This window comes from Pogona vitticeps, chromosome 1, assembly GCF_051106095.1.
Source record: "Pogona vitticeps strain Pit_001003342236 chromosome 1, PviZW2.1, whole genome shotgun sequence".
Taxonomy (NCBI): Eukaryota; Metazoa; Chordata; class Lepidosauria; order Squamata; family Agamidae; genus Pogona; species Pogona vitticeps.
This window is the reverse complement of record NC_135783.1, coordinates 123,659,491-123,681,530: the sequence shown is the minus strand read 5'-3', so window position 1 is coordinate 123,681,530 and position 22,040 is coordinate 123,659,491. Positions and strand designations below refer to the sequence as shown.

General features: G+C 44.1%; 1 protein-coding gene and 2 long non-coding RNA genes across 3 annotated transcripts in view; all 3 read right to left on the bottom strand.

The window, feature by feature from the left end:
• The window catches only part of LOC144587087 (uncharacterized), a 40,842-nt gene that overhangs the window by 15,074 nt on the left and 3,728 nt on the right, over nucleotides 1-22,040 (bottom strand). The gene's annotated exons all lie outside the window — the stretch shown is intronic.
• LOC144587084 (uncharacterized) lies at nucleotides 135-6,163 on the bottom strand. Its single transcript, XM_078386441.1, has 2 exons — nucleotides 486-6,163; nucleotides 135-226 (listed from the first exon to the last, which is right to left on the bottom strand). The coding sequence occupies exon 1, from the start codon at nucleotides 5,720-5,722 to the stop codon at nucleotides 3,389-3,391; it is 2,334 nt and encodes a 777-aa protein (XP_078242567.1). The 5' UTR covers nucleotides 5,723-6,163; the 3' UTR covers nucleotides 135-226; nucleotides 486-3,388.
• On the bottom strand, nucleotides 16,555-19,482 carry LOC144587089 (uncharacterized). The gene is made up of 2 exons (XR_013542254.1): nucleotides 19,333-19,482; nucleotides 16,555-19,271 (listed from the first exon to the last, which is right to left on the bottom strand). It is a non-coding gene; the product is annotated as an uncharacterized LOC144587089 (long non-coding RNA).

Sequence of the window (22,040 nt, the reverse complement as noted above, 5' to 3'; positions counted from 1 at the left end):
AAATTACCAAAGACATTCTGTATCAAATGGCTAGCTATTTAATTCCATGGTAAACTATTGCCTGATTATTAATAAGTATAAGCCTTATTCATAGTTTTGATTAGGTATGCCTCATAAAAGAACAGGTTACTTACCTGTAAACATGGTTCTTTAAGTGGATTCTCTATGAATACACACAGATGGGTTAAACAGCGCCTGCGCTGGTTCCTCTCGGAATTTTCCAGAGCTATGAGGGAAAAGATACAATGTTTGAGTTGCCCTGCACTGCGCAAGTGCAGCCCGCCAAAAATCCCCAGTTCCATGTGCCCGCACATAGAGAGAGTTGGAACTCAGTCAGCAGTGACGGACACGTGGGGAGGTTGGGCGGGTCGTGTGTATTCATAGAGAATCCACTTAAAGAACCATGTTTACAGGTAAGTAACCTGTTCTTCTTTAACGTGGTTCTCTATGAATCCACACTGATGGGTGACTACCAAGCTACTTACAGGATGGTGGGCCGTCACTGCAGCAGTGATGTAAGGATAGCCCTCCCGAATCTGGTCTCATTCTTGGCCCTGAGGTCCAGTCTGTAGTGTTTGATGAATGTTGATACACTGGACCAGGTAGCTGCTCTACATATATCGGGGATGTCTACCCCACGCAGCAGGGCTGTGGATGTGGCAACAGCTCGTGTAGAATGAGCACGCAGGTTTTCAGGGAGAGGTTTGTGCTGCAACTCATAGGCCAACGAAATGGTGGAAACCAACCATCTGGACAGGGTCGACGTCGAAGCAGCGGTCCCTTTACGTTGGCCATAATAACACAAGAACAGTCTCTGGACTTTCCTGAAGTCCTTGGTCCTTGAGATGTAAAAGGATAATGCACGACGAACGTCCAGACAGTGGAGCGTTCGTTCAACATCTGAAGAGGGTTCAGAGAAAAGAGTAGGTAACAACAGAGGTTGGTTGACATGAAAGTCCGACACCACCTTGGGGAGGAAAGAAACATCTGGGTATAACACCACCTTGTCCTTGAAAAATTGGAGGTAGGGAGCATCAGCCCGAAGAGCTGCCAATTCACTAGCCCTACGGGCAGAAGTGATTGCCACAAGGAACAAAGTTTTGAGGGATAAAAACTTTAAGTCACAGGTTGCCATAGGCTCGAAGGGGGGACGAACCAGTGAGTGCAGTACTGTTTGTAAAGACCACTGAGGTAATGGTCGTCGCACAAGGGGTCTCATGTTGGTCAGACCTCTGAAGAAAGCTTTCACCGTTGGATGGGAGAACCATCTGGAGGATTGAGACCCCTTGGGTTGGAAAGTAACAATGGCTGAGGTGTACACCTTTAAGGTAGACTTGGTTAGACCAAGATCAAACAGGTGTCTGAGATACAGTAGCAATGTAGATAAGGAGACAGGAGATGCTTGTAAGCCCCGCTCTGTAGTAAATTTGAGAAAGCCTTGCCACTTGTGTTGATAGAGGCGGATGGTAGAAGGCTTTCTTGCTTTGTCTAGAACTTCCATTATGGATGGGATATCCTCCACGCTGTCAATTGGAGGGAGTCCAGGTCGGGGTGGAAGATCGACCCCGAGTCCTGAGTTATTAGGTGTGGGACGAGGGGAAGCTTCACCTTGTCGATTGCTGTCTGCAGAAGTAGAGAGAACCAAGGTTGTCTGGGCCACCAAGGTGCAATCAAGATTGCTTCTGCTTGCAGCTGGAGGGCTCTGACTACTGACCTCTGAACCAATGGTATGGGAGGAAACATATAAAGAAGGCCTTTGTGCCATGGGATCATGAAAGCATCCCCCAACGATCCCGGGCCGCGTCCTGCCCTGGACGCGTAGCGGGGACACTTCTTGTTGGAGTCCTTGGCGAACATGTCGACTGTTGGAGTTCCCCACCTGTGGCAGAGTTCTTGAAATACATGTGAGTCCAGCTCCCATTCGTGATTTTGAGTGGAGCGGCGACTGAGCTCGTCTGCAACGAAGTTGTCCGTGGTGGCTATGTGGATGGCTACCGGGTAGATGTGCTCCTGGTAGCACCACTCCCAGAGATGTATTGACAGGAACAAGAGGGACTTTGACCTTGTCCCCCCCTGCTTGTTCACGTAGAACATCGCTGTGGTGTTGTCCGTGACGAGCTGGATCGCCCTGCCTCTCACAAGAGGTAGGAAGGACTTCAGAGCCTTTATGATGGCTAACAGCTCCAGGTGGTTTATGTGCAATTTTGTCTCCCGAGGGGACCACAGAGCGTTGATCTGATGACCCTCGCAGTGGGCTCCCCAGCCTTGTGGACTCGCGTCTGTAGTGACTTGAGTTGACAGATGAACAGGGTGGAAAGGACGGCCGGCCAACAGGTGAGGACGGAAAGTCCACCATTGCAGCTGCTGTGCCAACTCCGGGGTGACAGTAAGGAGCTTGTTGTGACTGTCGAGGAGTGGATTGAAGAGGGACAGCAGCCAAATTTGAAGTGAACGCATCTTGAGGCGAGCATGGGACAAGGTTGCTGTTGTAGAAGCCATGAGGCCTAGCAGATGTTGTGCAAGGCTTGCTTTTACTCTTGCCCGTGGCTTGAACTTTTTTATGGCTCTTCTTAGCTTTTGGATGCGTTCTGGGGGCATGAACATCCGGGCGTGTACTGAGTTCAGCCTCGCTCCGATGTAGTCCACTACCTGAGAGGGATTCAGCTTGGACTTTTCGTGATTGACAGAAAGGCCCAGTGATTGTAATGTCTGGAGAACATACTGAGTGTCCTTTAAGGCCTGGTGTCTGGATGTCGAGACAATCAGCCAGTCGTCGATGTAAGGAAACACCTGGATCCCCTGAAGGCGCAGGTATGCTGCCACCGGAGCCATGCACTTGGTGAAAGTCCTGGGCGCTGTGGAAAGGCCGAAGGGCAAGGCCACAAACTGATAAATGATGTTGTCGAAGAGGAGACGCAGATATTTCCTGTGGTTTTCGTGTATGGTGACATGGAAATATGCGTCTTTCAGATCCAGGACCACAAACCAGTCTCCTTGCCTCAGAAGATGAATGATGGACTCTAAGGTCACCATCTTGAACTTGCGTACCTTGAGAAACTTGTTGAGGCTTCTCAGGTCGAGGATGGGACGAAGACCCCCGTCCTTCTTCGGAACCAGAAAGTATCGGGAGTAAAAACCGTCGAGGACATCCTCTGACGGCACCTTCTGGATAGCTCCCTTCTGAAGAAGAGTCAGGATTTCCTCCTCTAGGATCGGATCGAATGATGTAGGGTTGACCTGTCCTAGAGGAGGCAACCTGGTAAACTCCAGGCGGTAACCGGAGGTGATAATGTTGAGGACCCAGATGTCGTTGGTAATGAGGGTCCAGTTGTGAAGGTAAGGAGAAAGGCGGGTGGTGTGGGAGGACGGCAGTAGAACAGTCGGGGAGTCAAAGGTACTGTTTTTGTTTCCTTGCAGACGTCTTGAAGGACTGCTTTCTACGAGGTGGCTGTGGTCTGAAAGCTACAGAGGAAGAGGATGGGGCCTGAGGAGGACGCTGAGAAGAGGTGCCTCCATAAGAACGGTAAGTGCTGGTGGATGGCTGTTGATAGGAAGGGGAAGTGTACTTAGGGCGCCACTGTGGTTTGAACTGTTTAGTTTGAGGTTGCACTGAGTAGGACTTGGCTGTCTTTTTACTCTTGTGCAAACTTTCCAGGTTGTCATCGGTGTTTTGGCTGAAAAGACCAGAAGCATCGAAGGGGAGGTTTTCTACCCTGGTTTTAATGTCCTCCACGATGTTAGCTGAACGCAGCCAAGCATGTCTCCTCAAGGTGATGAGGGAGGCAAAGTTCTTAGAAGTGGCTTCCGCGACATGGCGGGCGGCAAGTCGTTGATATTTGGACACTGTAAGGGCCTCAGCGTGTGTATCCAAACAGAGTTGTCGTATATCTTCTGGCGCAGTTTGAAGGGCCGGGAGAACCCTAGACCAAAGTTGTTTTTGGTAGGCCCCCATAGCAACCAGATAATTGACAGCACGTAAGGTGAAAGTTGTCATAGAATACATGCGACGTGCCAGGATCTCAAGCTTCCTTCCCTCTTTGTTGGTTGGTGTAGGGTGGCCTTTCGCTGGAGTCTTAGTAGAGCTAGACTCCACTATCAAGGAATTAGGAGCAGGATGCATGAGAAGAAAAGATGTATTTTCTCCGTGTATTCTGTACAGATTTTCAGTCCTTTTGGAGATAGTGGTAGCATTGGCAGGATGCTCCCAGAATTCCTTAATGAGATCCATCAATTCTGGGATGAAGGACAGACTAACTGGATGTGTCCTCTCCGCTTCAATGTCTCCAAAGATTAAATTCTCTTCCCTTCTTGGAGACTGTTCGACCGCTAGCTTTAGAGCTTGGGCCATACGAGCAACCATCTGAGTGTAGGAGGAAAAATCTTCCGACGGAGAAGATGGTTTAAGGTTAGCTGCCTCTGGAGGTAAAGGCTCCCCCGGAATAGGGACGTCTAGGGAGACCTCAGACTCGTTGTCGTCTTCGACGTCGGAGGAATCTTCCTTGGCATGGTCTTCCTCGGAAGGATAGGAAGAAGGAGGGGGAGGTATTCCCGAGCCCGAGGGTGCCGTTTTCGGGCACGGAGGAATCCCATCCTGAGGTTGCAGTGGTGCATCAGGAGGGACGATGGGAGCGTCTTTCGGCGCCGATGGTTTCTCGGAGCCCTTATCCACAGGTCTCTTCGGGAGAGGGCTTCGACGTGGAGACCGGGAGCGAGAGGACGAGGAATAGGAGTACTTGGTTCTCTTTCTCCTATGTCTCCTTTCTCTCGAGGTCGAAGAGGACTCGGTGGACGAATCTCTTCTTCGCCGTCTCCGGTGGGACCTCTTCCGACCCCGACTGTAATCTGAGTCGGACGGTGAGGAGTCCCTTCGGCGTCGGTGGCCTCGACGGTGCTTGTGTCGACGGCGGGGCTTCTTCGGCAGCGGTTCGTCGGCGGCGGAGTGAGAAGCTGGGCGCCGAGGGACTGGTTCTTCGATCGGTTGGGTAGGTCGACCCCGTGGAGGGCGAGGAGATACCGAACGCCCCGACTCCGACAGGAGTGAAGGGGATCGGGTGGTTCGCCCGGTAAGTATCGGGCTGAGCGGTACGCTCTCGGCGCCGGCAACGAGCTTGTCGAGCTGGCTAACCGTAGGCGACTTGCCCAAATCCACCGGTGGCGGTTGGCGAGGTGGAATGGGGGCGCCCAAGTCGGAGACCGAATCCCGGTCCCGAGAAGACTCCTCGAGGAATGGAGAAGGCACTGACGCCGAAACAGGTGGTACGACCAGGGTAATTTCCTTGGTCTTTGCCTTAGCCTTCGGCGCAGGCTTGGACGATCCCTTCTTCGTCGGTGCCGAGGATGAAGAAGAGGGTACCTCGGAGGAAGACTTTTTGCCGGCAGGCAATTTCTTAGATTTTCCTTTGGAAGACTTCTTGGAGACCTCCTTAGATGTCGATGGAGGGGAAGAGGAGACCAAGGTCACCTCTGAACGAACAGTGGAGACCGACTGGACAGATTCCATGTCTGAAGGTTGCGAAGCTGACAGAGTGCGATTCCACAGAAAATACTTGAGGCGTTGCTGACGAGATTTTAGGGTCGCCTTGGTGAATTCCTTGCAATGCTTGCAAGTGGCGGGCGAATGGGTCTCGCCCAGACAGAAAAGACAGAGGGAATGATGGTCCTGGAAGGGGAGCTTCCCGGAGCAAGCAGAACAGCGGCGGAAAGGTCCCTTTTTCGCTGACATAAGCCAAGCGGTGAACGAACGGTAGAGAAAGTCAGTAATTGAAGAAATCCTGCTGGCGCGTGGCGCCTCAGCAGGAGGTAATAGGCCTCAATCAGGATCAAGCGGGAAGCGAAAGTACTTGCAATAAGCACGCCAGAGGCAAGGGAAGGTCAGCCGGTCCGAATTCAGGGCAACGGAGATGCGGATAGACGAGAGACAAGCCAGGTCAAGTCCAAAAAATCCGAAAATAGCGAAAGGAGAGTAAAATCTCAAGAGCTCTAACCGAGAGGTTCCAACTCCGCGGGCGGATAAATGGAACTGGGGATTTTTGGCGGGCTGCACTTGCGCAGTGCAGGGCAACTCAAACATTGTATCTTTTCCCTCATAGCTCTGGAAAATTCCGAGAGGAACCAGCGCAGGCGCTGTTTAACCCATCTGTGTGGATTCATAGAGAACCACGTTAAAGAAGTTACAATTATATATTCACAGAACTATGCCAGTATTTGCTTTTTAAAGTACTGTATTTTACTTCATTTACTTTTTAAAACCTTGTGAATATTTGTCTAAGGAGGAGGGTTTTTGTTTTAAAAAGATAAAAGGTTGAGCATATATAACAGCAGAAATGAAAATAGGCTGTTATGAGGGTTCATTCTGCACTGTGTTTGTTTCTAACCTGTTTTCAAGGATGACATCAGTCGGAGGTTGCTCTTTTAACACGGGAACTTTTATTGTATCCGGAACAAATAAACCAATATGCTTAACTAACTCGGTCTCAATATCTCCTTCCGTCTATGGGATGACAAGTGGCTTCCAGTCTTCAACAAGGAATGGACTTCTGGAACTCATATTCCATGGTGCCGGTGGCTCAACATTAGTCCAGTTTTAATACGGGGGGGAGGGCAGGGGGGGTCAATTGACTTGCCAGCCCAGGCACAATATCATCTCGGGGAAGACTGTCCCAGAGAGTATTCTCCTGCCTATCCACCATCTCCCAGATCTTTTCCACTCCTCCGTCTTCTTCACCAGAGCTCTCCATTCGTTCCATCTCTGCCTTTCCTCCTTCACTCTTTCTCTCTCCTCCCTAATCTTCTTCCTCCACTCCTTTGCTTCAGTCTCCCCCCAGTAAGAAGGTCTCGTTAGAATAGCAGACCTTCAGTGAAAATCTGCCTCCTCTCTCAGTACCTTTATTTGTTCCCATTTACTGGTCCAAGGTTCCTTCGTAGGGTTGCCAGATACATGGGTACCAAAAGGAGGACAGAAAGACAAAAAAGAGGACAGGGGAGGACATACCATAATCACCGCTTTCCTCCACTCTCAGCCACAAACACAACTCTCCCCACTGTTTTGCAAAGCAAAGCAAAACCCTCTGGCTGCAGTGGCTGTACAAAGGCAGGAGTGCTACAGCGCTTTCCAGGCTCCCTGGGAGAAACCTCGAGACAAGGAAGGAGAGTGGAGGGAAAAAGCAACGGGGTAGTCCTGTGGAGGCGGTGGTTTTGTGGAGGGCTTAGCCGCCCTATGACAAACTGGCAGGGAAAGTGGGAGAGTTCAGGGAGCAGCTGGGTTTTCCTCCGAGCTGCCACTGAGCTGGGTTTTTCAGCTGCGCTCCTCCTGTGGCGTAGAGAAGTTGAGCAAACAGGGAGCATGGTGGCTGCACACACGGCAGCAACAGCCACTGCCACTGCTCTGATTCATTGGGTCTTGAGGCTGTCTCAAAGGTGGAGGAGAGGAGGAGGAGGAGGAGTTGCTGCTGCGGCTCGCCTGTGGGAAGGAAAGTGCCTGGCTGCGTGTCGCCAAAAGTCTCTTGCTTGCCAGAGAGAAGCGGCCCCAGTAGATCAGGGAGATGCACAGCTCCTGCCTCGCCTGCCCGCCCACACCATATGCTCTAAGACATGCCCCACTGTGAGTGTGACACGCCCAAAAGCTGGAAATTATAAAGGATTTTTTAGCTTTGCCTGCTGGACAGAGGACATTAGGCTAAAAAGGAGGACATGTCCTCCTTTTGCTGGACGTTTGGCAACCCTATTCCTTTGTCCAAATCCACTCCCACCTCGGTGGCAAGGGTTCATCCCTTCTTATAACTTCCTGCCTCCCTCTCTCCCTCTCCTTCTTGTTTCCCACCTTTTCTGATCCTTTTTCACCAATTCCAATCCCCCTCATGAACTGGGTTAAAGTCTCTTGTTCCCCTTCCTCGGGTTCCTTATTTGACTCTCTCCTTTAGGCAATCTGCCCATCCCCCTTCTCTCCAGGTTCCTTCTCAGAGTCGCAGTTGGACGGCGCTACCGCGAGTGAAGCCCTTGACTCGCCTCCCTTCTCACAGCTGTGTTTTCCCCATGTGAATGGGAAACAATATGAAATGAAGGGGAAAGCAGATGGGTGGGCGTTATATTATGCTTTAGTTTTGGAGAGTGTGGGGTTTTTGGAAAATCATTTGATGTGCATGCCTTGTTCTGATTTGTGTCTCTTACAGAATGCTAGGTTGCTACACTGCTTTTAAATCAGCTGCATGATGAAATGGCTCATTGTGTCTCTTGGTGTTTTTTTTCTTAAACACAGTCAGTGTGATGAGTCTTAGAGAAGGAATAAGGTGCCTTGGTATTCTGGTGGGTTTGTTCTGTTTTTGCCTGTGATGACCTGCTTCACATGTTATTCCTAATGGGTGCAGCCTCTCCCTGACCAGGTCTTATTTTATACTTCCATTGTCTGCTACAGAAGTCATTACTGAAGCAATACTATCATTTCGCACTTCATTTGAGGACACCTCCAGTATAAATCTACTCTTCTCTCTCCTTGGCACTGACTGTATTTTCTGTTTCAATATGTAAATAAAACAGTGTGAAAACCACGGCTAACCTTGGACACACCTATGGCATGACAATATGATGGAAAAGGTGCATGGTATTATCATTAGTTATCACAACCCTGCTCACTCTCCCCAAATCAGCATTGTCATAAAGGGGGCAAGTGTGTCATCCCACAGTAACGAGGAAGCTCTGTTGGCCATGGATGTGGCTTTGGCAGCTGACTCCTTTAGCAAGGGCACTTGGGAGTGGCAGACAACACAACAATGAGTAGCAAGTCATAACACCAAAAAAGAAGGGAGACTAATGTGGAAGGGGCACCTGATAAGTTACAGTAGGAACTGCTGAGGAAGTAAATTTGCATGCAGAACGATACAAAAAAAGGTAACGAGCAGCATTTGTTCCCTGTCATATTCTTCTTATTGTTTTATTTTGTTTCTTTATTTCTATACTGCCTCATTAGTGCAAACACTTTCTGGGTGGTTCATATACAATAAAATCATATGATAAAAACCACAGTGTACAACAAATACAACAACACTGGAGCATTTCATTTATGCTTATGAAACTGGTGTGAGAAAATGATGTCTCTGTGTTATTGGCATGTGTTTTTTTTTTTAACACAGTCTTCTTTACTTGAGGTGCAATCAGAAGGTACTATAGGATCATTTTTATCGCACTGAAAGAGGTTGCTGCAGTGGGAGTAATTGTTCCATTGCTAGAAAACAACTCAAACCAGGCTGTGTCACAAATGGTCCAAAATGTGAGACATACCTCTGTCTGATCACACCCTTAGTTAAGCACGCAAGCTGCATGCAAACAAAACAGTTTAATGCAAGTTAAAAACAGTTGAGGAACTAACATTTTCTCCAATTTTCCAACCCTATCACCAAATATCTTATTTCTTTTCTCATTCAAAATAATTCTCTACTTGAATAAATTAAGTTCCTTGTTCTTTCTATAAAACCATATCTACACTACAGTGTTACATGAGTTTTATACCACCTTTAATTGCCATGATGCCATGCAACAGAATTCTGGGATTAGTGATTTAGTGAGTTAAAGGGAATTCTCTGCTATAAAACTCAAGGGAGAGCTTTAGGCTTTCTAGCAGGGAATTCTTAAATACAAACTAATACCAGGATTCTAAAGGATGCAGCAATTATATGAAACTACCAGAACTTTGTTATGTAGATATATGTCCCTCTGTGTGCCTGCTGTGCTGATCTTATTGCTTAAGTTAACCAGAAAAAAGAGAAGGGAAGACACTTCACGACAGATAAGCTTCAGTACAACTATCCTTCCAAAGGTAAACAAAAGCTAATCTAATCTAAACCAACTGTGAGAACTGCCTGACGTTAGTTATCACAATGTGCTGACTGTCTTCCCTGCACAGCGATTACTCTTTTTACTACCATTTCATACATTGGTACATCCTGTGAGCCAAATTCTGCTCACTGGATTGCAGGATCCAGTCCAAGGTATTGTACTATATATTAAATTTAGTTTTCTGATTTTTACATATATTAAAAAACAACAACACAGTGCAACTTCTGAGGATGCCATCTGAAACAAGAAACAGTCACCATGCTTCTTTGGGATACAGATTTCTTGATTCATGTTTGTAAACCATTTTTCTGTGTTCAGGGAACAGGTTCTGCTAGAACATGACCAAAAGGAGGTCACCTGAAATGCTAGGGGCACAGATGCGTTTTCTGTAGCCACAGTTCCGTTTTGCCAGCAGATAGTACATCAGTCAAGAAAACACAGTTTGGATTTTATTTCAGAATTTGGAAAAAATCTCTGTCGTACTCTCAAATTTTCATCTACAAATGAACCACTGTAAACCAGTATGAATACTAAGAATATCTAAGAAGCTATCTTCCTTAGTTATTTTCATGTATCATATTTGGAGTCATACATTTGGGAAAGTTACAGCTTTATTCAAAATACAGTCTTTAATGTGCACTTCACCATGTTTATTCAGAAAATTACACTTTTTATAAACTTGGATATTTTGTTCATTTCAGATAACTCAGAAATTTCCAGATAATTTGGAAATATGCAGTTGCAAAATATGTAAGTAATCAATACAATAATTAACTTCTGTGCCCCATATTTATTGATATATTCCTGATACAGCAACTCAGTTGATACGTGTATTATTTTATTTTATCCCTTTGTCCAAACTGGATGGGTAGGTGGAAAACTGCTAGAGTGCTAAAGGGATCTTTGCCTTTTCCAAGTGCAAGTCTGAGCCCAATCAAATGAAAAAATATATTCAGGTTTATAAAAGGTGTCACCCAGATCATTTTCTATATGGTTGGCAACACAGACCATGGCACATACATTTGACACAGTGAAGTCCCTCATTATGTGCAGCAATAATCTGTATATTTGAACCATACTTCCATTGCATCAAGATTACATGAATGTGTGCTTGATTCATTCAGGGATTCATTCCACAGCTTCAGTACAGGGATGCAATAATTTTCAGTCAAGTCCCTGGGAACATGGGTACAGGTATATTATATCCAGAAGATATTTTTACAGGAAATTCTTTTGAACAGTTATATTCAGCTACGGTAATAATTGAAGGTTATGTTGAGATTGGTAGGTAGAATGAGACAACTGCCTGAGGCAGCAGATGCTGTGCAGGACAGGTAGCAGCAGTCCCTGCTGTTCCTCAAGACACTGCTGTCAACTCCCTGCTGTAGAAAAACAAAACTGTGGGTCTACCAGGCTTACTCTATCACCCTGAACTGGCCTGCTGCCCCTCAAGTATGATGTTGCATATGTAGTACTAAAATACATATATCCTCTGTATATCCAAATTACATATACCTGGTGCATATATCTGACTCCAAAAGCCTTCTCCCCCAGTTCTTTTCCTTTTCTGGCCTCTGTTCTTTTTACTCTATTGGATGTGGTTAGTATTTGGAAGGTAGATCACAAGGAGAACCACAGATCTCCAGTAAAGCTTGGAAAGAATTCTGCCTAAAACCTTGGAAAGCCACTGCCAGACAGAGTTGACAATATTGGGCTAGACAGATGAATGGTCTAACTCAGCCTTCAGTAATGGAAATTTACTGGTTTTATTTAATGGGCTATAATTGATTTTTACAGGGGATTCCTGACAGAATTCTGTCAAATCTCATGATTATTTAATTTTACAGAGTCATGGGTCTTAGTAATTGCTGACTATCTGGACAGGCAAATTTGAGGTCCAACTACCAAGTTTTCAGATAAATACATTTATAAAGAGTTAAAATATATCCCTACCTCATATTTGTATGCTTTTGTTGTTGTGATGATTACATGATTTCTTACACAAGTAGTATAATTCACTTAATACATCTAATTGATCAGCATGAACTAATATGCATTGGAAATAAATCTAAACTCAAAGTACGGGCAGAATAATTCGTTTCTGTGATGCATGATAGCAAGTCATAGCTCAGCTTCAGGCAAAGTTAAGAGTGAACTAGAAAATGCTTGGAATTCACTACAAACATGTTTGGGCCAATATACTGTGCAGTGAGGAAGGATGTAGATGGTAGGTAAGGAAGCCAAGCAAAACTGATTATGTTGCCTATGAGAACAAAGGCAATATTAAATTAAAGCTAAGAAAACTAGAACCTCCTTAAGTGAGTTGAAGTAGCTGTAAAAATGGCTTTATCAGCAATGGATGAACATGAAGTGATTATGGAATACTATGCAACTCGCAGGCATTTTTCAAATACAGATTTCTGAATCCTGAGGTTCAAATGTGTCCTTTATCATGCACACAATGCAACTCTTTCTATGTCTATTTAGAAGGAAGTAAGGTCTTCTTAAGTAAGCAGGTATAGGATTGGAGCCTTACATTAAAAAACAAACAGGAAAACAAACTTCACCCCACTCTGCTAATACGGGACAATAATACTGATATTAAATTCCAAACCTAATCTCATAGGAAAACAAATTAACTTCTCAGATGCATGTTCACAGACCATGATTATATCTATTACATCTGATGCTCTTGTTTACTTATTACACTTCTATGCTGCCCCATAACTAGGGTACAAAGTAAAACAAAACCATGACATCAATGCACAACACCCCAGATTAAACACATAGCATTAAATATAATCATTAATTTCAATTAGGGTAAATTTACTGAATAAATGAAACTGTTCACTATGTTCAGACTTTCCTCTGTTATTGAGTCAAAGAGCTCAGCCAGAATCCTTATTATGTATTCAGGCAAGTGTAATTTTATCACCTATAGGCATCACCAGACTATAACATTAAATTTACAGTAACTAAGCTCATGCATTTCAGAGTTATGAGGCTTAATGTTAATCTTTAATATTACTGTGTTTCATCACCAGTGTCTCTGGTGCTTTGTCAACATTTGCCGTTATGAACAAAAAATTGTATAGGTTGCTTAGGTAAGATGTCTGCATTTCAGGAAGAATGTAATTACTACATGCTCTAGTCATTCCCCTCTATCATGACTCTTTCCTTTAAAATATGATTTGTTTATTACTCATATTCAAGCAGGAAGAAGCTATTAGCTTGCTGTCTTTTCAGATTAGCTGTCAAAGGGCTTTGAATCTGTTGATAAAGTAAATAGGAGCTAATAAATATGGCATATCTGCACCACACTGAGTTGTATCATCAATGTCTGTCTCCATAGAAAGAGTAGTAATACGAACAGTAGTAGTAAGAAGCTTGCACTGTATTACACAGCTGCTGTATAGTTGTGGCTGATGGCTGCTTTCAATATTATCTCCCACTATGCTTTTCTTTGGGGTACATTTTTGTTATGGTCATTTTAAACTGATTTTACTTTTCAGTCACTCAGCTGTGAGGGTTCAAAAGGGACCTCTCCTGGTTGGGATACAGACACGGGAGGCTCTTGAGGTACAAAGTCAAAATTAGGTTTTATTGGAACATTAAACAAGTTCTTGGTTTCTAAATCAACACCAAAAGAGTCTCTCGCTGCCAACAGGTCCCACGAGGGCATCCAAACATCCTTATTAAACTCAAAGTCATTCCAGGGACCCTTGGAGAAGGGATTATTGTCCTCTAAGTCCCAAGAGTTCAGTCCCGGGTCAATCAATGGTATGGTTTCCTCATCTCTCCCCTCGGGATCGAAGGGGTCCTCCTCTCTTCGTAAGGGGGCCCACGGTCCAGCCAGAACCCTCTCCGACAGGCTTCCTCCAGACTCCATGTTCTCCTCTTCCTTTCTTCTTTCTCCACAACCTCCTTCTCTCTCCTCAGTCTCCGGCGCCACTCTCACACCTCTGTTTCACCACAGTAAGAGGGTCGAGGAGGCAAACCTCTCTTCTGTCTATAATCTGCCTCCTCCCGAGGCACCCGGACTTTTTCGCACTTCCCCGTCCAGGGATCTTCTACCCATATTAACTCCCAACCCCCGGGTATCTCGTCCCTCCCCCTTTTATATCCCCAGTTCCCGCCTTAACGGTGGTTCTGCCCCTTTGTTTGTTTCCCGTCATTTCCCCTTCAGTTTGAGTGGCTATGGTTACTTTAACCAACCCCTCTTCTAACTCCCTGGTGTCTACTCCCTGCTGTACTGTCAGGACGACTGATGCGGGCGGGTCTCTCTGCACCTCCTGTTCTTTCTTAAGGGGGGACGACACTCCAGTGAGGGCTTCAACCCCCTCGCCTCTGGTCTCACATCAGCCCAGCCACCTTTTGAAAGCTTAAAGTGTCTATTGGCCCTTTTATCTAGACCAGGGGTCTCAAAACTTTTCAGCAGGAGGGCCACATCATATATACTCCACTATTTTGAGGGCGGAAGTAAGATGCGTGCGTGTGTGGGCAGTTTGGAGACCCCTGATCTAGACAGACAATGTAATTATGGAGTGAAAATTTTGCTCTTCTACATCCTCTTGGGTAGAACTAGCTTTGGCTAGAACATATTTAACCAACTTTTAAATACGGTGCAATATATTTAACCAACAAATATGACAACAAAACAATGTCCCACAGACTGGAAATGCTCCAAGAAAGTAGATGCCAAGGAATGAATTAACTATAGGACAATTGCTTTAATTTCCAATGCAAGCAAAGTGATGCCCATGGTGTTGCAGCAAAGGTTTTTATCTTAAATGGAATGGGAAGTGCCTGATGTTCAAGTTGGATTTTGAAAAGTAAGAGGCACGTAAGATCATACTGCAAATGCCCACTGGCTGCCAGAGTGCACCAAAGAATTTCAGAAGAACATCAGTTTATGCAATATAGACTACATCAAAATCTTTGATTTTGTGGATCACAGGAAACTATGGGTTCTGAAAGAAATGGATGTGCCTCAGCACTTGATTGTTCCGATGAATAACTTCTAATGTGGACAAGAAACTACTGTTACGACAGAATATATAGAGAGAATAGTTTCCTATATTCGAAAGTGTCAGACAAGAGTGCATTTTATCCCTTTATCTGTTCAATCTACATGCAGAAACCATCATACAGAAACCAGATTCAGAAAAATGGGGAGTGAAAATTGGTGGAAGAAATGTCAATAATTTAAGATATGCAGATGGCATCATGTTTCTGGCAGAAAGCAGCAATGACCCAAAACAACTTTACTGAAAGTGAAAGAAGAAAATGCTAAAGTGTGGGGATTTTGTAGTTTAAAGTTCCATCTTGTGGCTATTAAGGGATACATCACTGGTGTTTAGCATAATCAAGCTATTGTAATATAAAGATGCATTGTTCTATGATTCTCTCTCTGCGCATGTGTGGAATGTGTAGAAAAGATAACCACACGATGCCTCTATGGCCAAATTCTTATCTTATGCTAATTTTGCTTGTTTTGCGTGCTTAATAAAAACGTCTGGGGTGAAGAAGGTAGCCATCTTCTTCTTCTTCTCTACCGGTACCTGAATACTAACAAGATAAAGTCTGCAGTGTCTTCATTTATCAGAGCTCTCCCTGGTTTTCATGCAACTGCTGCTTGGCTGGCTTCCAAGCAGGGTTCCCTGGGGATTTCCCCACATTTTGGCGGCCCGTGTGAGGCAAGAAGCACGGGACAAGCTGAGCAACGCAACAGCGCGGCAATTCACACTGCCCTCGCCCGGCAAGGGTTCCAGACGTCACACATCCGCAAGGATCCCGGGTGAGTGTTGAATTTGTCAAGTTAGACACCTAGCCTCCTGGCAACATGGGGAGCTTTGTATCTAATCTTCAGGAAGTACAGGACCTCCACTTCTTATTAAAAAGGAATTGTCACACGACCACACGCACAGAAGTGGCAGATTTAGTTCATACTATTTGGGATGTATGCCCCTGGATCCCCGAAGAAGGGACACTAGACCTCAAGGAATGGTCTAAAATAGGCAGCTGTTTACAGGGACATCCAAGAGTTACAGCAAAAGTGCTTTCTACATGCTGCAAAGTGTGTACTTGCCTTCAAGGCTTGGCACCACCACGGAACATTCTTTTCGATCAAGAAATTGAAAATAATCTGTTCAAACAACTCCCTCAAATTTTGCCTCCCCTTCCTCTCACACCAGCCCCCTCGGTTCCACTGCTGGACTCTCTGTCTCATTCTGCCCAGCCAACCGAGCCTCAGCCTGGGAAGACCTCAGCATTGTCTCCCAGTCCTGCCGTTCATCAGGCAACTGAGAACAAAATTTCTAACTGTCCTTTAATGGATACAATGGGTGCTGCTTTAGAAACTGCTTATCCTGGTGTTCAGGGAACACAAGCACAGGCACAGGGAGATGCCGCGGCAGTTTCTCATAGTTCTGAACTGCTCCCATATCAAGGCGTCCGCGAACTGCAACTCAGTCTCAAGGACAAACAGACACAGACTCTCCCGGAATCCTCATCCGCCCAACGGCCGGCCCCTAGTGACTGGAGTAGGGGTCTCCTTCCACCAGCAGAAGGACTCATTTGCCTTCAAGGATGGCAAGATTTTGCAACTAAGCAAGCAGAAATTAATGCTGTTGATTCTGTACGTCAGCCAATTATTATGGGAGAAGGTATATTCACTTCTGCTGTTCAAGTCTGTCTCATGGACGCAGTTCTCAGTCAGCCAAGGTCACATGGGAAATGGGACCCAGGGAAATGGGACCCAGGGCCGCCCCCAGGCCAAGAGAGAATAATAGGGGATCTGCAGGATTCATGTGATGTCACGGGCTGGTATACGAAAGTAGCTTTACAAGCATGCCATGTGTCTTGTGAGAAATCAGAAGGGGAGGAGGAAGAAAATGTAAGGGGGGCAGCCCAACAGGAGGCCTGTTTTGAACTGCCACAATGGGTCTATGTTTCTAAAGCTAAATGTGCTGCTATTCCTCAAGGTTACACTGTTCTGGTTTTTACATGCGCTGATTTTGTTTGTCTCAGCTTGAATGTTGTGCCAGGACTGATAACTCGCATGGCAAACATTCAGGTTTGGGTGAAAAATCCTACTCAGCTGGACAGTCATAGCTGAGAAAGATTGCCCCCTCACCTGGCCAGTAAGAGAGAAAAATGCATATGGGGTGGGAGGAGGTGAGCCAACTCCTTAAAGTGCTTCCCCCATCACCTTCCAATCTGGAGAAAGCATTGTTACTCTCAAGCCACTTGCAACATCCTGGACACTATGTTCCATGTTCTTCCTAGAACTACAAATTCTATCACACCTTGCATTGCTTAGCAGTTTCCTGAATATCTCAGCGTGATGGGACCTCTAATCTCATCCACGGATTCAGTGCAGCCTGCTAGGACATAAAGTCTGTATTGTGTTCTGTGTCTCTGTGAAGTAGCAAATTCAAGGTCCACACCTGGCGCAATGCCCAGACTTAGTTCTCTCCTCTTATCAGTGATTTTGGGCGTTCTGCCAAGAGAATGCCATTGTGTTCGGACAGTCTAAATGGAGAATCATTTGGCAACCTACAGTCTTCTTGCAGAAGGGTTTTTGTGCAGCCCACAGAAAAATCAACAGACTGGGCATAAACTTTTGCATCTATACCTTTGAGATATCAATTGGGCACGTCAGTTTGGTATTGTCTACTAATGATCTCTCACGGTTGTTCTCTGCACTTCCTGCTTGTTCATACTATGCTGGTAACTTCATCGATGAAGGCTTCTTACAGCTGTTCTCTCAGCAACTTCATCTGCAAGCTGTGGATCGCCTGCCTACTGAGAGCATTCCTCTTTCATGTGCTATCTTAGCTACGCCATGGCTATCAACTGCAATTCTCTACTGACAAGATGGGCCATGTACTCGCTTGAACTTGTACTCCTGTGTTAAAGCAGTTGCAGATTTGTTTTGCCAAGGCATCGTTCCAGATGTTGCCAATTGTCAGGGACGTATTAACTCTATTTTTCTTTTCTGCAGGGTGATGTTGAACTCTCCAAAAGACAAGTGACTGCTTTCCTGCATTTCTTATCAATTAACCACTTGTTTTTCCACAGATGCTTTTTTCAGATGGTTTGCCTTTCCAAGGTGTTGTCACGTGGCAGCGTTTGAACTTTTTTCTAATGATGAGTTTAACTTTGTTGTAGACACACGTTTATAAGCTTTTTAGGCATTTGCTTTTTAATATCTGTCTCCTTCCATAGATAAGGATTTGTTTTCACTGTTTTCCTGACTTTGTTACTTTAAAGCAGAACAGCATTCTGTTCCATTGCCCATATATGTTCCCATCCTCAACTTCCGGGATTTTTTACTGAAGGGAATGCTGTTGCTGATTCAGCTTTCAAGCAGAATTCATGTGCTTTAGTCTTTTTTCTGATCCTATTTGCTTCTCATGACATGTTTCATTACTCTGTAAATATCTTTCACAGAATGTTTTCTATCCCAATGACTCAGGCAAGAGACATTGTAGTTGGCACGTGGATGTCACACAAGTGCAGGTTTTTGCCTAAATTACATTTGACTGTGGATACATTTTCTGGGTTTAGTTGGCATCTCCTCTTCATGGAGAGACTGCAATACAAGTTATTCAACATTACATTTGGAACAATTGCTGTAATGGGCCATCCTAGGCCTGAACACTGGACAATGGACCTGTCTATATATCATCTGCCTTTCAAGAATCTTATGTTCAATGGGGACTCTCACTGAAGCATGAGATTCCTTTTAATTCCACAGGGCAAGCAATTGTGGAAAGAGCACACTTAACCCTTAAATTTCTTTTGCAGAAGCAAACCTCAGGCAGAGGGGTTTCTGGGTCAGATTGTTCCTATGGTTGTTGCAAAAGTTCTGTATACTTTAAATTTTCTGCTTTTTCCTCATTAACAGGGTTCACAACCCAAGTTAAAGTTCATTTCAGGGCAGAAGAGCAACTTCCTCGACCACCTGAGTGGTAAGGGATCAATTCTATTGATCACCTGAGGACAAGGATGCTGCAGTCGCACTGGACAAAGGCGCTGTTTGGATCCTGGCAAGATGGTGTGTATCTCTGCCATCCGACTCCTAGGACTGCTTGAACTGTTCTTGGTTCCACATATTTCTGCTCCGGACAATCAAGGCAATTCTTGGGTGCAACATGCTCAGTATATATTTATGGACAGAATGTTTCTCTTTATATGAATCATGAGCTCACTGCCTGGTCTTATTGATGATCCAACCTTAATTCTTGCCTCTTTGCAAAGTATTTCAGAACATGGTCAATCTGAACTTCTTTTCCATGCTGTTCCTCCTACTTCTAATATTTCAAAGGTTCAATTTACGCACCACATCTGAGCTTTGTGTTTCTGTTGTATTCATGCAGGGAACTGGAATGCCAAGGTTCCAGGTTTCACTTGATCTGGACAACGTTTTAAAAGAATGCCTCCCTTAATCCCAATGGCCTAGAAACATTTTGGGTCTGACTTGTCGCCTGGAAGAAAAACAGTTAATGCTACTACAAGAATCATGGTAGCTCTGCAGAGTGAAATACGCCAGTTAAAGCAGCTTTCAGTTAAAGCATCGCTAATTGCTTGCACATACTTATACTATGTTTTATTGTAATAGATACTCAAAGTATTATTTGCTTCCATAACTTGCAGTATTCTATTGAGCATATCTTAGTTGATTTGAGTGATACCATTCTTACCAATAATATTAACACTTCCCTATGGGATGGCTTTGCATACTACTAATGCATGGTATTATTTTACTGAAAATGTGTATTTGCCTTATGCTTGTTTTAAACAATGTATTCCTTCATTAATTAATGTTTTCACTAAGTGATATCAAACATCTGTACAATCAATGTCTTTATCTGCTAAGCAATTGTATCAATTCTAATATCATGTGTTCCTTTCTAGAGTAGGTGATTTTTATGGTGAGGCTGATGCACGATATACAGGTTGAGATGATATGGCTGTTGCCCTCCATCAATGAAGAGCTTCCATGGACTCAGAAACCATCAGGAGTCGTACTGGCAGCACCTTGCTCATTCAAAATGAAATACAAATGGAGGGAATGTGGGGATTTTGTAGTTTAAAGTTCCATCTTGTGGCTATTAAGGGATACATCACTGGTGTTTAGCATAATCAAGCTATTGTAATATAAAGATGCATTGTTCTATGATTCTCTCTCTGCGCATGTGTGGAATGTGTAGAAAAGATAACCACACGATGCCTCTATGGCCAAATTCTTATCTTATGCTAATTTTGCTTGTTTTGCGTGCTTAATAAAAACGTCTGGGGTGAAGAAGGTAGCCATCTTCTTCTTCTTCTCTACCGGTACCTGAATACTAACAAGATAAAGTCTGCAGTGTCTTCATTTATCAGAGCTCTCCCTGGTTTTCATGCAACTGCTGCTTGGCTGGCTTCCAAGCAGGGTTCCCTGGGGATTTCCCCACACTAAAGCAGGGTTGTAGTTGAACAACAAGATGACCAAAAGCAAGCCTATAGACAAAATACACATCTTTAACATTTCCAAGGAAGAAATTGAGGTGATTAGAGATTTTGTATGCCTTGGTTCAATTATCAATCCAAATGGCGACGATAGTCAAGAAATCAGAAGACTAAAACTTGGAAGGGCATCAATGAAGGAACTAGAAAAGATGATCAAGTGTAAGGATATATCAAGGCCAAGATCATCCATACTTATCATATGTCCAATCACCATGTATGGGTGTGAAAGCTGGAAAATAAAGTTGGCAGGAAAAACTTGATTTATTTGAAATGTGGTACTAGAGGAGAGCTTTACCTATTCCTAAGCCTATTAAACATAATGAAACTTCCTTTTCCCAAATATAGATCAACTGAACTGCAACTGTAAATAGGTCTGGGCTACAAATTCGTGGAATTTGAGACTTGAGACTTCATGGCACACGACAACATCATCTGTTTAAATGGGAAGATTGAATATTAAATTAAATATTAAATCCCTGACGATTTTTCTTTTATATTCTTTGATTTCTATTTTTGTCTATTTGTAATGTTTTTAATAATTTTATTGTTGCTCCGATTGTAAGCCGCCTAGAGTGGTCTAGTATGACCAGATAGGCGGGATAGAAATAAAATAAAATAAAATAAAATAAAATAAAATAAAATAAATAAATAAATAAATAAATAAATAAATAAATAAATAAAAATTAATACAGCAAAATATTAGCAGAATGCAATCCTATGATACATTCTAATACGTACTGTACACTCTAATACAAACTTATATTTGAGAGGATTTGAACTGTGGGAAGGCTTAATTACAGCTACTGAAATATATTTCACCTTCATAAAACCATGTTAGATTCTTGTTCAGGGGCATGTAATCTTGCAATGAAAGGCAAGGTCTCCTTATATTAATTTTTGCTCAAAAATGCATTAGGGCTTTTAGGGGATGTTTTATTTTTTTTCATGTACAACAATCTACATTCATTCAAATACAGTCATATATTCTGCACTGAAGACAGGTTTATGTCCCATTCAAAAAATATTGTTTGATCTATATCCTTCTAACCTTTACCCACTATGAACACCGTTTTAAAAAGAATAAATTTAAATGTTGTTTATTATTTATTCAAAATATTTTTACCCTGTCTGTCTCCTTAACAAAAGACCCAAGGTGGCTTTCATAATTTAAAGCTAAAAATAATAAGTATACAAATGCTAAAAGGGATCAAACAAATACCACTCTAAGAAATGGCAAACAAAAGCAATACTAAAACCACATTCTAAGTAGTAAGGTACAAAAATCCATTTAAAATCCTACTCAGACAGTCACTGAGGGAAAGCTTGCCTGAAGAGAAAGTTCTCTGTCGGCTTGCAGGAGGACAGCAAAGTTGGGGCCAGTCTGGCCCCCTGTGGGACAGAATTCCAAAGCAACAGAGAAGGCCCTCTTCCAGGTCCCCACCAGATGGTGGGACTGAAAGAAAGGCTTTCCTGATGATCTTAACACCCATGCAGGCTCATAATGACAGATGCAGTTCTTGAGATATAGAGCGTTATGGGTTAGAACCAGCACTTTGAACTGTGTCCAGAAAGGGACTGGCAGCCAGTGGAGCTGCTGTAACAAGGGGGTTATGTGATCACTATAACCATCCCCAGTCAACAATCTGGCTGCCACATTTTGGAGTCACTGAAGTTTCCTGATACTTTCCCGAGGAAAC

Bases quoted from the DNA above. Each gene is read 5' to 3' on its own strand.
- LOC144587084 (XM_078386441.1), bottom strand. From the start codon at position 5,722: ATGTCAGCGAAAAAGGGACCTTTCCGCCGCTGTTCTGCTTGCTCCGGG.